The sequence below is a fragment of the Botryllus schlosseri genome, chromosome 4 (genome assembly GCF_051294905.1).
Source record: "Botryllus schlosseri isolate E-star chromosome 4, Bs_hap1, whole genome shotgun sequence".
Lineage (NCBI taxonomy): Eukaryota > Metazoa > Chordata > Ascidiacea > Stolidobranchia > Styelidae > Botryllus > Botryllus schlosseri.
Genome location: NC_137239.1, coordinates 1,829,596 through 1,844,632, shown reverse-complemented (window position 1 = coordinate 1,844,632; position 15,037 = coordinate 1,829,596). Strand labels below are relative to the sequence as shown.

The 15,037-nt window shown below is 41.0% G+C and overlaps 1 protein-coding gene across 2 annotated transcripts in view; it reads right to left on the bottom strand.

Annotated features, from left to right (window-relative positions):
• Window positions 1-15,037, bottom strand: part of LOC145437845 (adhesion G-protein coupled receptor G7-like) — a 449,423-nt gene that overhangs the window by 278,782 nt on the left and 155,604 nt on the right. For both annotated transcript variants that reach the window (XM_080315184.1, XM_080315185.1), the window contains 5 exons: window positions 14,518-14,676; window positions 13,341-13,429; window positions 11,925-12,089; window positions 10,581-10,657; window positions 10,420-10,520 (listed from right to left, as the gene is read on the bottom strand). In XM_080315184.1, the coding sequence (XP_080171310.1) occupies window positions 10,420-10,520; window positions 10,581-10,657; window positions 11,925-12,089; window positions 13,341-13,429; window positions 14,518-14,676 (591 nt within the window). The remainder of the gene's footprint in view (window positions 1-10,419; window positions 10,521-10,580; window positions 10,658-11,924; window positions 12,090-13,340; window positions 13,430-14,517; window positions 14,677-15,037) is intronic.

Sequence of the window (15,037 nt, the reverse complement as noted above, 5' to 3'; positions counted from 1 at the left end):
TATCAAAAATATAGAATCGCCCAACAGGAATATCTAGTTTTAGATATCCCTGTCGCCCAATCGTACTAAACTAAAAGACACACACGATTTCAAATTGGTATTTCTTCACTGGCATATAATTTTTCCCTGCCAGATGGAATTCCTCTTCAGGGGTTCAGATTGCCAAGACAGGAACATTCGGTGCCAGTCATCTAGGCGCCCATAGACAATTAAACCTATATGTCTTTTGTAGGCTATATATAACGAAGTTTTCGGTGTTAATTTGCTCTGAATACTCATTAAGGATATGTCCTACCACCACATCATCTACTGCGAAGCCATTTTTCTCCAGCGCCCCCCATACCGCCCCCTGAGCGTTTCCGCCCCCTTCAAAATCGCCAGCGCCCCTTGGGGGGCGTTGGAGGCAAGGTTAAGAACCACTGGTCTAACTGATCCGGATCCCGAAGTAGATATTTTAGAGGAGCTGCGTGATCATAAGATACTACAAGGCCGACAATAGTCTGGCATCCTCTGGCAATATGATCCTGTACTGCTTGCTTTTACGTTCTATTTCTTGCCAAGCGTACAAGACACTTTTGGAAACTTTCCCTATGCCGTCTTTGAGCTGTTTGCAAACAAGACTAAAAGGGACTATTGAATTTTCAAATGCCATGGAAATTTCTGAGGATGTTATCGTGATGGTGGATGAAATGTATCTGCAAAAAAGTGCAATATCATGGTGGCAAATATTATGGTGCTGATGAATATGGAAATCTTTACAAAGGCGTCGTAGTGATTATGATCAAGGGACTAAAAAACCGCTTCCTTTAGTCCTACAAATTTTACCAGAAACACAAATTTAAGGTTCCTGGTTAGCGCAAAAGATGTCTGATTGCATCACGAAAATCTCGGATCTAGAATTTAATATGAGAGGTATTGTTTCTGACAACCACAGTACCAACGTTCGTGCTTTCAATATACTGTCATCGCAATTTGGTTGTTCATCAATCATCCAAGTTACAAGACAAAAATCCATATATTTTGTGGCAACGTTTATTTGGTGAAGAACATTTGCAACAATCTACTGAATTCTAGGAAAATTTCCTTTCCACCATTCTATATTAAAGGTGGCGATATATCATAATTAGCCCTGCTGGCTATATTGCATGGCAGTTCGAGTGTAGCCTAATTTCCGAATGGCTCCAAAGCTAACAAAGAAAGCATCCCGGCCACAAGCAGAACGTCAACCTGGCACTGGCTATCTTTGATGAAGAAACCATAGCCGCTTGCTCTAAATACCTTCCAGATAAGGCGGATACCTCAAAGTCATACATGTAGTGATAGCTGCTTCTTTACTAAGCTTAGCAACAGACTGCAGAGTACATGTTTATTACTCGCCGGCATACAACACACTGATTGATGAAACAAGGATGCAGGCTGAAGCCTTAGAAAACATAAACGGAAATAATCAAATATTACAATATCTTCCTTCCAATGGTTTAGAAGTACGAATGGCACAGTGACTACAATACTACACAAAGAAAACTCAGTATTGAAGCCGATTCGGTGCCTGGACAAGCCTTCCGGATCTCGTGGTGATAGCACGAGTGCTGCCATCACTGATTGCTGTTGCATCACCAATATCCATGTCGTTTGTTTTCGTTTGCTCAGCATCGTCGATTGTCGCTAGTTTCGCTGCGCGGGTTTCACGTAGATGGATTCTGTTTCGTACCAATTCATTACCCTTTTCAGTTTGCACCCTGTACGAACGTTCATTTTCTCTGGTCACCACTTTAGCTGGGGACTATATATTATCATCCTTGTTGAATACGCGAATCTGTTGTCCCTCGATCAATGGAGGGAGAGCCTTATCTGCAAATGTCAGAATATTCCTTTTGTTTCTGCAGTCGAGCTTGCACAGGATCTTTATAGATCTCTGGTTTGTTGCTGATACCGTGACTTGGCATAGCTGGAGGAATCGGTCTAGCAAATATCAGCTCGGCTGGGCTAGGTAGAACACTGTCCAAAGGAGTTGCTTTAACATTTAATAGTGCCATACGGATATCTTCTCCCCCTTTCATGCATTTGCAAATAATTGGTTTCAGGTATCCAATTTGTCTTTCAATGAGCCCGTTTGATTTTGGAAAACGGGGCAAGGATTTGGTATGTTTGACACCCCACATATGACAAAATTTGTCAAACTTGCTTAGATAGCATGGACCATTGTCGGAGACGATTTCTTGCGGCACGCCAAAAAGGCTGAATCTTTCTTTGACAACTTCGATTACGTCTTCGCTGGTGCTTGAAGACAGTTTTTTCACAATCGGGAATCGACTGTAGTAGTCTGAAATTATAATGAAATGTTCACCTTGCATTTTGAAAAGGTCTGTTCCAAGCTTGGTCCATGGCATATTTGGTCGCTCATGACTGATAAGTGGTTCTCTTGTTTGTCGCGGTAAAGCCTCCTGACATAATTCATAATTTTGCAGAGATTTTCTATATCCTTGTACAGCCCTGGCCAATAAACACTTTCCCGGCTCAGAGCACGTGTTTTCTCAATCCCTTGATGACCTGCATGAAGCTGCAACAGTATGTCATTCTGCATGGGAATAATGACTTGTCGACCTTTGAAGATGATGCCATCTTCAACTGCTAGTTCGTCCTAATAAGTCCAAAAGCTTCTCAGTTCATTTGGGATGGACTTGATGTTGATGTCTTCTGGCCAGCCAATGAAAATGCATTCAGATAGTTTGTGGAGGACGTGGTCTTTGGTTGTCTCAGTTCTCAGATCTTTTCTTCTGAAAAGTGGATCATGTCTATGTCGGTGTTTTCAATTGACCACATTGAGATTTCTTCCACATGCGAGTCAAGGTCAATATATCCAGCATTGGCTGTATTAGGCATTCTTGACAGGGTGTCTGCTAGAGTCATTTCATTGTCAGGTCTGTATTTGACATCAAAGTCATATCCTTGCACTTTCAACATCATTCTTTGCAGCCTTGGAGGTGCAACCCGTAAAGGTTTTTAAAGATCATTTCCAGAGGTTTGTGATCTGTGAGTCCAGACATTGGGTGATTACTAGGGCTGGGCAAAATCGAGTACCTGAGTGATTCGATTCTGAATCACGTAATATGTTTCGAGTCGAGGCGAGTAATCGAGTATCAATCATTATGACGTCACAACAAAATGTAATATGTCATAGTTCCAATATGTACCTTTTGTGCTACCACCAAGAATATAATGCCTGTTATCTAGCAATTTAAAGATACTTTTGGTATTTCTTCGACCCTACCGATTCCATTGCACTTTGTTACAATGTTATAGGAGGGTCATGACTTCAGAAATGTTTTTCCAGTAACGGTCGTAGCTTTGTATTATGTTTTTTATGCTGCGATACGCCCAATCAAGGTTTCAAGGCTCCCACAGTGGAAAATAGCATCCAAACAATATCTCTCGTTGATAAAATAACTTTCAGTTGCGAGGCGCGTATAATTTCATTACTCGAAAAAATCGTCTTTTGCTACTCGACTCGAATCACTAAAATAAATACTCGATTCAGATTCGAGTACTCGAATCATTGTGCCCAGCCCTAGTGATTACTTCGTGATTGTAATCGATTGCGATTACGATTACTTCTGAATGACGCGATTACGATTACGATTACAGCAAAATCAGGAAGTAGTCTCTTACGGTTACGATTACATTGGAAAAGTAATCACGATTACTCACGATTACATTTATTTTGCATCTTAGAAGGTATGTTGGAAGACAATATATGGATTGCGCTGAAGAGGCCTAATGAGATAACAGACTCCGTTTAAAAGAGATGCGTCATTTGCTTGTTTCGTCATATTGTGCCCATTGTCCATTTTTATAGAGGTCAATTTATCGCGCCCAATGATTTGCGTTCTTGCCAGGGCCATTATTGCCGCAACCCAAATTTCCCAATAGGGTGGGGAGCGAGCTCGAAGGGGACTCAAAAAGTATTTCGTTAACCAACACAAGTTATAGAGTATTTTCGAGAGATCTAATTAACTTGAAAATCCTCTCTAGATCAGTGATTCCTAACCGCGGCTCCGAGCTAGCCTACTTGCGGCTCCCATTGACGTTGGGAAATCCAACAAAAATATTATAAAATCAATTAGAACAAACAAGAAAATTGATATTCAAAAATTACACTTGCTTGGCTTGGAATCTGGAGTTTGTAATTAAAGGTGGAGACCAATTCCTTCGCTGTCCAGTAGCGATGCTCTACTCAGCAACGATTTCGTTACTCAACTCACGTTAAAAAGTATGCTCACACTCAAATGCGTTTGGATCGTCACTCAAATTTAAGTCTGCTCATCATCAGACTTAATTAAGTGCAGGTGGTGTTGCGACACGTTTTACAACGCTATCTGACCATCAAACCAATGGATCATTTGACTTGATTGTCAAGTTCAACGGCCGCATTGACAGAATGATTGCTTTTTTCCCATGATGAAAATGTTTTCAAGTCCTATTGTAGTTAATGTGACCACTGACCCTGGTAATTTACAACTTGAGTTGCTAGACATGCAGTCAGATGTAAGGACATCACAATTTGTTCGTGCGTCTCACGAAAGTTTTTTCTTCTATAGTCTGCTACGCTTGAGCCACTGCAATATCGTTTGATTATATAACAAACCGGAGGTCACGAATTAACAACATACACTAAAGTAATTGTAACAAGATACCAGAGGTTATAATTATGAATTAGGTGCCCCCGGCTCTACATGTAGGTAATTCTGTGGCGAGATAGCGCAGTGGTATAATCCACGTCTGCAACACCATTGAGTTGCGGGTTCGAGTCCGACCGAGGTCGACTTCTGAATTACTAGATATTGGAGGTTTTTCTAGGCTCGCGTAAGCGGTGTCTTACAATAAGCCTAGAAGTGGGCCGTGCTACAAGTCGGCAGATACGGAATCAATGATGCAGAAAATAGGTCAGGTGTAACTGTCCGTTGTAGTCGAAGAACACCAAGATTACCTCAAACAAACAAATTCTACAGGTAAATATGACCATCGGGGGCTGAGAGCGGATTAAAAATAAATAGTAATATAATGCAATTATTAACGAAATTCAGTCTTCAACTTGCGATTATACCACCCTATGGGCGACGAATTGCTGTTTTAGTCCTGATTCCAGCTACAGCCCATGTTAACATGATATATAAGCCCATGACCATGGCGGCAGGCCCCAATGTTGAGTAAAGAATTGTGAAATAACGATTGGCGCGCGTTTCAAGTAGAGTCATGTGAGAATAAGACGAACCGAACATAAAATTCTGCCTTCAACTTAATACATATATTGTACTGCAAGCTGCCGTTACGAGAAACGGCAAAAACGGAGCCGGTTTTGATATATATATATCACAAGCTGTTGATTTTACTGCTTCGTTGGGGAAATCGCAATGTTTTATTTGACGAGTACAAAATTCCAAATTTTTGTCCGGTTTTCGTACGTACTGGATATACCTACTGCTCGCCAAGCAGCTACGGTCAAATTGCGTATAACTATGCACAAGCATACCCAAACATCAACCATAAGCTACTATTTTAAACTAAGCAGAGCGGAGACAAATTATACTGCTGCGAGGTAGTGGCGTGTGGAACGTGTTGATAACCTGATATACAGCACGGAGGGTGTTCCTTCAATGACACCAATGTACGACGTACGTACATGCAGTGGTGGCTTTTGGGGTGGGCGAGGTGGGCGGTCGCCCGGGGCCCCCCTGGTTGAAGGGCCCTTTCCTATTTAGATTTTGCACTTTCTTCAAGGAGAATGACGAATAAACATGGAAATCTGTGTACAAAGCAAGAATATGATTCCGTACAGATGTGTCAATCATCATCAAATCACTGCATTTTTTAGAAAAGTCCCTATCCCGATAATCATCACGTCTCTGCATGCGGTAGAATTACTTAGTTTTGATGTAGTCTATTCTTGCACACGTGCAAAACAGACATGGCCGAATCCAGGACCTGGCAAACCTTTTGCGGGGGTGAAAGATAGCTAATAATAACCGATGCGGAAGGGGGGTCTGGGGGGCGGAGCCCCCCATAAGTTACGGATAGATACTTATAGGGGCCCCCCCGATAAGTCTCGCCCAGGGCCCCCCGTTCGTAGGGCCACCACTGTACATCGAATATCTATTTAGTGTGGATACTTCTTACGCAATGACGCGCAAAGCTAATAGGCTGCTTCTGACGTAATAATGAGCTGTGGCGTTGGAAAAACAGACGTTTGTGCTGTCACGAGCCTGGTATAATATCTCTTCCCTGATCACGAATGTTCAGTTTATGTCATAATCCTTGCAAAAATAAAAAGTAATCGTTCTTTCACAGAGAAATCGATTAGATATAGGAAGTAGTCGGTTACGATTACTTCGGACTGTTTTCGAATGTAATCGATGGCGATTACGATTACTTGAAAATGCTGTAATCGTCGTAATCGATTACGATTACTAATCGCGATTACCCCATGTCTGTCTGTGACCACGGTGAAGTATCGACCATAAAGATAATGGTGGAATCTCTGTATGCCACATATAACGGCAAGACGTCGTGAGCGTTTTACTAGCAAATGAAATAGGTGCCCCGTCCTGAATCAAGGCTGAGCCCATTCCTTTCATCGAGGCGTCCACTTCTAATGTGACAGGACGTTGCAGGTCGTAATATCTCAATGCCATGCAGTCGGAAATACCTTTTTTCATGTCGTTGAAGGCTTTCTCGTGGTCAATATCCCAGGTGAATGGCGTATCCGTTTTAGTCAAATCTCTCAGAATGGAAGAGCTAACAGAAAAGTTTGGAAGATGGTTAGCGAGGAAGTTGGCCATCCCAAGGAACCTTTGGAGATCTAACTTTGTTTCTGGTGACGGCATTCTCAGTATGTCTCCAACCTTTTTTGGATCAGGGTATACTCCATTGTCGGTGTAAATGCGTCCGAAGAATGAGATTCTTCTTGACTTCACGATACATTTACTCTGATTAAATTTCAAACCTTCTTGCATTGCAACTTTCATGAATCTCAGGACACGTTCTTCGTGTTCGACTTCTATACTGCCGTAGATGACTATGTCATCCGAGATTCCGACGCAACCGTCACATTTTTCTAGAATGCAGTCCATTCGTGCTTGAAATATATCCTGACTTAATGATAGCCCAAAAGGTAGTCTCGTGAAGCAATATCGATCGAATGGAGTCCTGAATGTGGTTAGTTCCTGAGACTCCTTGGCCAGTTTCACACTCCAATACCCCGCATTCGCGTCCAGTTTAGTAAAAAACTTGGCTTTACATAGGGCTGGAGTTATTTCTTCCACCGTGGAAATATTGTGCGGATATCGTTTCAGTGCCTTGTTCTGTTTGTGTGGGTCGAGGCACATACGAAGATCACCGTTCTTTTTTACTGCATAGGCCAGTGAGGAGCACCAATCAGTATGTCCCTCTACTTTGCGAATAACTTTCAGGCTCACCATACGCTCTAGTTCAGCTTTGATCTTGTCTTTCAAATTGAGAGGGACCCTTCTCGGTGGATCTATCGACGGTATCGCATCCTTCGTCACATAAAGATTCACCTCTCCATTGAACTCTCCAATGCCATTAAAGCACCCTGGAAATCTTCTAGTAAGATCCTCCACTGTGTTCAGAGCGTCTCTGTCCAATTCACTTTTAATATCGTCGATATTAAACCGGATAAGGCCTAGTTTCTAACAACCTGGTAACCCAAGAATTACTGGTCCGGGCACATCCACAACGTAGAACTTGAGCTCAACCGGTTTGTGGTCAGTTTTCTTTCTCATTGATAGCGGTATTGATCCATGGCGAAGAAGTTTCGTACCGGAGTATCCTGTCAATCGAATGTTAGGTTCGTCTTGTAGGAATTCAGCATATGACTTGCTGCCACACATCCGTTTATATGTTCGTATTGGTAAAGTGTTACCACCAGCTCCTGTGTCCAGCTTGGAGTAGAGCTTGCCAGTTACTCTTGACTCTGTGCATTTCATCAACAGAGGTATAATGACCTCTTTACAGTCCTCATCACATGCAATGTCATTGATCAATATATGGCGGAACTCAATTCCAGCTTCATCATCGATGTCCAGCTGTATCTCATGGTGATAACTCTTTGATCTTTGGTTTCTGTGGTATTTTCTTTGAAATTGCTGTTCACTGTCTTGCTCTTCTGCAGATTCATCGCGTTCATTTCGAGCATGTTTGCAGGTCTTCATCCGGTGGCCCAATTTACCACAACGATGACAAGTGGCATTATATGCAGGGCAACCTCTCGGTCTGTGATTTAGGCCACAGTTTGTAGATCGTTTGTCTTTCTTAATCGTGTCTATATTGTCATTGTACATTCCACTGCCAGTACTTTCAGTGGTCATCCTGGACAGTGAGTCACTTGACGCTTGTGTCGCTTCATATTCTCTTCCCTTTTCGAGAATTTCAGCCAAATTAGCACCTTTAGGTTTAGTCATCAATTCCTTTCGAAAGTTCTCGAATGGAGTGAATAGGACAATCATCTCTATCAGACGTTCATTCAACTGATCAATTCCAAACTCGCAACGAGTGGCCTTCTCCCTCAATCGTGAGATAAATCCAGTAATAGTTTCTTCAGGTCGCTGCCTGATTCGAGAGTACTCAAGTCTGTGAATACGAAATTTAATCTTCATTGAAACGTCGATCTCACTTTCTATCTGCTTCCATATTTCTTTTTGACCTCTTTGATTCTGCTGTGTGAGGCCAGAATTCATGATCCTGCGCATTCCCTCGTCGCCAAGTGCTATTTTCGTTTTTATGGCCTTTTTCACGTCGTCTGTGATCTCTTGATCCATAAAGAACAACTCCATTCTTGCCTTGAAAGCTCTAAACGAGTCCACGAGCGGCTCATGTTTCCAGTCCATTTGCAGCATTGGAATATTGCTAGCCATTATAGGTAAGGTGTTTGAAGAGTGTAGGAGACAAAACGTACCTTTTCAACACAAACACAAACACCGCTGCCACCATGTAGTGATAGCTGCTTCTTTACTAAGCTTATCAACAGACTGCAGAGAACATGTTTATTACTCGCCGGCATACAACACACTGATTGATGAAACAAGGATGCAGGCTGAAGCCTTAGAAAACATAAACGGAAATAATCAAATACTACAACAATACATAATGTGGTGGAGTGTAGTCAACAGCAAGCAAAGGTACTCCCCCAATAGTCTTGGTAATGCTGTCATTCTACGGACTGCACCGAGTGTAGCTTATCCCTCACGACTGATGAAACCGAAGAGGAATATGATGAATGTTTCAGTTTGGTGGATAGGGGACGGTTGACTGTACCTGCAATTCAAGTGGCCCATTTTGTATTTGATTCCTTCGCAGTTCTAAATTCGGCTAATCAGTTCATATCTAACCTTTGCACTGTTCCTCTGCGCCGTGCAGCATTACGTGTGTTGAAAGTTGTGTTAGGTAAATCCCGAATTGGTTGCAATGCACGTAGTGAAAATTGTACAAATGTCACGTTCAAGAAAATTGTGAACAATTTCTACAATAATCAGCAAAAATTTGCGAATTCCTCACTCAGGAAAGACTCAGTTCGTCAATTTAAAGAGAGGCAAAGTGAAAAGAAGTGATTGTCCTTTAAGGCTGTGACATTTGTTTTCTAAGGCTCTAATTCAAGAGTTTGTGTACCCATTTTTCTTTGATTATGCAAATTTCGTTCCTAATTTTTTTGTTATATATTGCTGCAATAGACTGTTTTTACATACATTCTGCACCGGTGTGTTAGTAGAGTACCAGAGACAGGTAGCATTATGACAATATCGCATTTTCTGACCAATTGAGTGCACAGCTGGTAAGGGTTGGAAAGTAGACTTTAGGCCTCTTAATTTTCAGGTCAATAGGCAGACTGTAAGGCCGTGTTTTTAGTAGGTCATGGTACTATACATGCGAAACTATTTGAGTGAGTGAATACAACGTACTTGAATATCTAGTGAAAGAAAAATGATAAGGTTATTTATAACCTTTTGTCTTTGGGGGTGACGAAAAGATATATTCATCTTGATAAGGGACGATGCGTCGAAAAAGAATGGAAACCACAGGTCTTGCATGTAATAATATAACGCTTACGCGCATCCCGTGATAACTATGAGCCAGGATATACTATCAACAACTAAGTATGATATCTGAAATCGACCTAGGTCGGAGTCGAACTGGCAATCCACGTTAGTATTGCAAATGTGTAACGTACAAATACGGTAAGCTATCACTAGTAATTTATAATGATTCATAATAAATGTAATTAAATGGATATATATTGCTGACTCTCAACCAACTCTTAATACGCTAATCCGAATGTTGAATATTACATCAAATTGTTGGTTCTAGTATAAAATACACTTGACATTCTAATGATATCACACAACTCACTTGACGTCACGACAACTGATACATTTCTGCTCACAGCTTTGAATACATCGCTATCGTTCAATAGCACGAGGGATGCAGTAAGATCCAGCTGCGTACGCAGTCTATGAAGATGAATGAAAATAGAGGTCGTTGAAGCGTGTATTTCTATTTCTACTTCTTACTCTGCTGACTGACCACTGTCGTCCAAGGCTGGAGACTCCATCAAATTGCTAATGGTGGTGATAACAGAAGTTGCAGTCTGCAAATTAAATATATCAGAACAAATCACGAAGATAACAAGTATGTACGCGGTAGCGGTCACTGAGGGTTAATATGAGTGATTAGCATTTCATTAAGTTGATATCACCGGGAGGATATTTCAATGAATACCTACGGCCACTGAAACCGTAAAAGAAGGGCGTACAGTATAAATATATTCGTCATACATATGGATAGATATGGATAGCTAGACACCGTATAATATTGAAATTTTTCAATGAAAAACAGAAACTGCTGGTATCACTCCCGATTGCAGAGTTTGACAATTATAAAAAAGTTTCAGCTTCGCCAAATTCGACCAGGGTTTGAATTACTTTATGCGCAAAAAATTACAAATTGATTTATATTCAGCATTAAAAAAAGGCAACATATCAGATCAATGTTAATTCTCATAAGTATAGCGATTTTTTTTTACCTAAAAAATGGAAATTCCGACAAAATTTTGCCCACATGTAAGTGAATTTGTGGTTTTCACACATACTGTTAGAATTGTACCACTTATCGTCATTTCTGGTTGAAACTGTTTGTCCTTACGAAGTAGTTTGGCCTGAAAAAACTTTTTACCTAAAAAACTGACAAATATTTACATTACAAAACTTTATTTTAACGAAATCTGGATTTATGAAGAATTACAGTAGTTAAATCACGTATTACGGTAGAAATAATTAAAATTTGTTGTAGTAAAGCGTCAGATATTTTACTACAGTCTCGGGTAGAAAGTATCTGCCATTACCAAGTAGCCTGTAAAGAATGGAGAAAGAACGGTCAACAGCAACCGTTGATCGCTGGCAACACTGAAGTTGTGCATGCACCGCTGGTGACACACCGTGTTGCTTCATTCTAACAATTTACATCACGAGCTCCTTGATAAAAGAACGAATGCCCACAACGTCTTTCTTCAGCGTAGGATATTCCGGTACGTTGAGCATGACAGCATGTTCTTTGACATTTGAACTTACGCTACAATTTTGCAAAATCTCGACTTCATTTCGCACTGTCAAATAAAAATCGCCCTACTCATAGGCAATAGCATGGAACTTTTTTCCGTCAAACTTTGCTCATTTCGAAATATACAGTCACACCGTAGCATTTTCAAGAAAACACGAAAATAGGTTACAACTAAAATAACAGCTCAGAAACATATCAGAAATCAGATGACAATTACACTCCGAGTATCTTTATGTAGTTGCATTTATCTAGTTATTCGCTTTAGTATGTCTTTATGTTCAATAGCAATAAATACGCACGGTTTCTGTGATATCCTCCGTAGAATTCGTGATATTTTGTATAGCACCCGAGGTCAGTGCCACATCAACGCTACTGATAGTTTCCGGATTAGACGTTAGGATTTGTAAACTGGCTGAAACTTGTTGTCGTTGCTCCTCGCTTTCAATGGGCTGACTCGCAACTTCCTGTAAATCAATTCCAGTGACGATCAGATATAGGTCGATTACCGTATAATTGCAATTTATTGCTTTAACGCCGGCGATCCGAACCTTATTACCGCCGTCGCATCCCTTGAAACTATCTCAAGATAAGTGGCCTCGCTATTTTTCAAATCTTTGAATTTAAACAATTAATTGGAAAACCAACATAGATTCGATTTAAAAAAAAGTTTCATAAAGACCCTAATGAACGTAGTCCTTAGCGCAAAATATATATGGAGTGTCGAATTATTTTCACGAAAGTAGCGTTCTATAATATTTGCCACCTATATCGCGTGTTCCGTCGCAGTAAATATGGCAAAACGTTTCGAACTGCCGTATGGTAATCTAGCAACTAACCTTCTTAGCATAATCTAGCACCACACAGCATGCCCGCCCAGCACTCTGCAACTTTCGCAGAGGTCTGTTTCCAATATTTGACAGTCCGTGAGAGCGTATTCATGACTGAATTCCACAACTACACGCTAGAGTAGATTTAACTCCAGCCAATTCTTATATCACTTGAAGTAGCTTTAAGTTGAATGTAAAATCACTACATCTACTTGTACTTTCGAAGTATTCGGCATCGGTACTTCTGCCTTTACTTGAGTAGCGATCTTGACTACTTTAGCCAGCACTGATAATTACAAACTTGTACAATCAAATCATGTGAAATATAACTTGATTTTTTTTAAAGGTGTTCGCTCGCGATTCAGTTCACGATATGACGTCATCAGAGTTTCACTGATTTCTAATTGCGAGACAATATGCGTGACTATGGAACCAACGTTTTTTTAAGCACATATAGAATTTCACTTGCGCGCAGAGGTAACCTATACCAGTCGCCCGACGACCTCGCATTTGAAAGCACTGTTGTAACAGAAAAGTAACCATGTAGGTACTGTTCATTCTAAGCTGTGCGCGAGCGCGGTCGCGCACTGGTTTTAAAGTAGCCGCGCACAGAAAAACGTGTGCCGCGCACAAGAAAGCTGAAGTGATGACCTTTTTTTATTCGTTACGCACTGTTATCCAGGGGACCGCGCAATGAGTTGGTGAGTGCGCGCAGACTCGTGAAAAATTAGCGGGAACATCGCTTGTAGGTATGCTAGCATATGCTTGACGTTGTTCTCTTTCAAATTTCTCGTCACATTCTCACTTTTTGTAAGATATTTGAGAATGATTCACCGTAAGGTCTTCACTCATTATTATTACTCATGTTACTTTTGGCGTTGTTCATACCGATAGTCCAGTTCCGCAAGACATCAGCCATGTCACTGTCGACCACGTTCCGTCCAGCTCACACACCCTTGATCCAAGTGGTGTGTTGGCTGAAACGAAATCACGACTAAATTTTATATTTCGATGCACGCATTGAAGAGAGATACGTGAAAACTATTATAGCTTTGCAGATTCCGTGCCAATTTTAATGGTGATATGTGATAGTGATAACAGCGTGCTACCCAGCCTCATTATACGGGTGTTGAGTAACCATTGAAAAGATATAGAATTACATTCTCGATTATCCACCAGACGATACTGATTCATATGTTACCGAAAAATAGTAAAATATATTTACTTTCTGAGAATCTATGAGCATCATGAACAAGTATACGACTTCTTATAGTACTTATATTAGGGTTACCATATTTCGAGACCCGAAAAAGAGGGCACTTTCAGTGGTGGAGTTTGGGGTAGGCAAGGTGGGCGGTCGCCCGGATCCCCCCTTGGTTAAATGGGCGCCCCCACTTTCATTTAAGCGCTTTTTTATGGATTGTACCGAATAAATGCGTAAGTATTTCTATCAATCAAGAATATGATTCCGTACAGATGTGTCAACCATCATCAAATCTCTCCATTTGTTATAAAGGTCCCATAGCCAGATAATCAGCACGTCTCTTCATGCAGTAGAATTCCTTGGTTTTGATGTAGTCTATCCTTGCACACATGCATTAATAATAGATATGACCTAATCTAGCAGCTGGCTGAAACTTTGACGCGGTGATAGATAGATAATATTATTACATGTGAAAGAGGTGTCTGGGGGGCGAAGCGACCCAGCAGTTACGATTACATACTTATAGGGGGCCCGGGAATTCCCGCCCAGCCCCCTTCTTAGGGTCACCACTGGGCACTTTTCAAAGGATTTGAAAGCTATAATAACACTACAGAGTCGGTCACTAAGCACTATATAAAATTAAACCCTTCGCGGTTACGAATAGATGAGCTCAATACCTAGAAGGTTGCAATAATGCGATGTAGTACTGTTCTATATACAATATCTCGCGGCATCCTTCAGCATTCCATGTGTAACCGCGGGGTACCACGGACCTAGATTGGTAATAACTGCAGTACGGTAGGGTGTATGTAAACACTCTCAATATTTTTGCATGTACAATTGAATGCTTGTTAAGCTCACCGTTGGTGGTATCTTCCCCACAAATCGTTTCCGAGGTCGTGGGATATCCAGCTAAAGATGGAGGGAATGTGATATTTGTGACGTCATCCATTGCACTGTCGCAAAGATCAATCAGGAAATTCGAACTGCTGCACCGAATGACATCTGGTGGACACGAATCTGTAAAAGTTATTATGGATTCAATTCAATTACTTTTAATAATCAAGTGTTACAAGTTTGGAAGGACGAAGAGCAGATTCGGTTGGAAGGAAAACTCCACCCTGCGTTGAATATACAATGTCCTTATTATTTCCGGCCAGTGTATCAACATGACGAGTGATTCATTGTTAGATTGACTCCACTGCAATTGTAAGTGGTGACGGCAAGATGTCCTGGGAACTCGAGTTCATAGAACTAAAACGAAATGAAGTAAAGTGCCTTTCACAATGGTATTTTATATTCTATAACCCAGCACCGAAGAGATAATTAATGTCTCATTTCATATTGCCTTGTTTTGTTCCTTAAACATGGTGATACATGC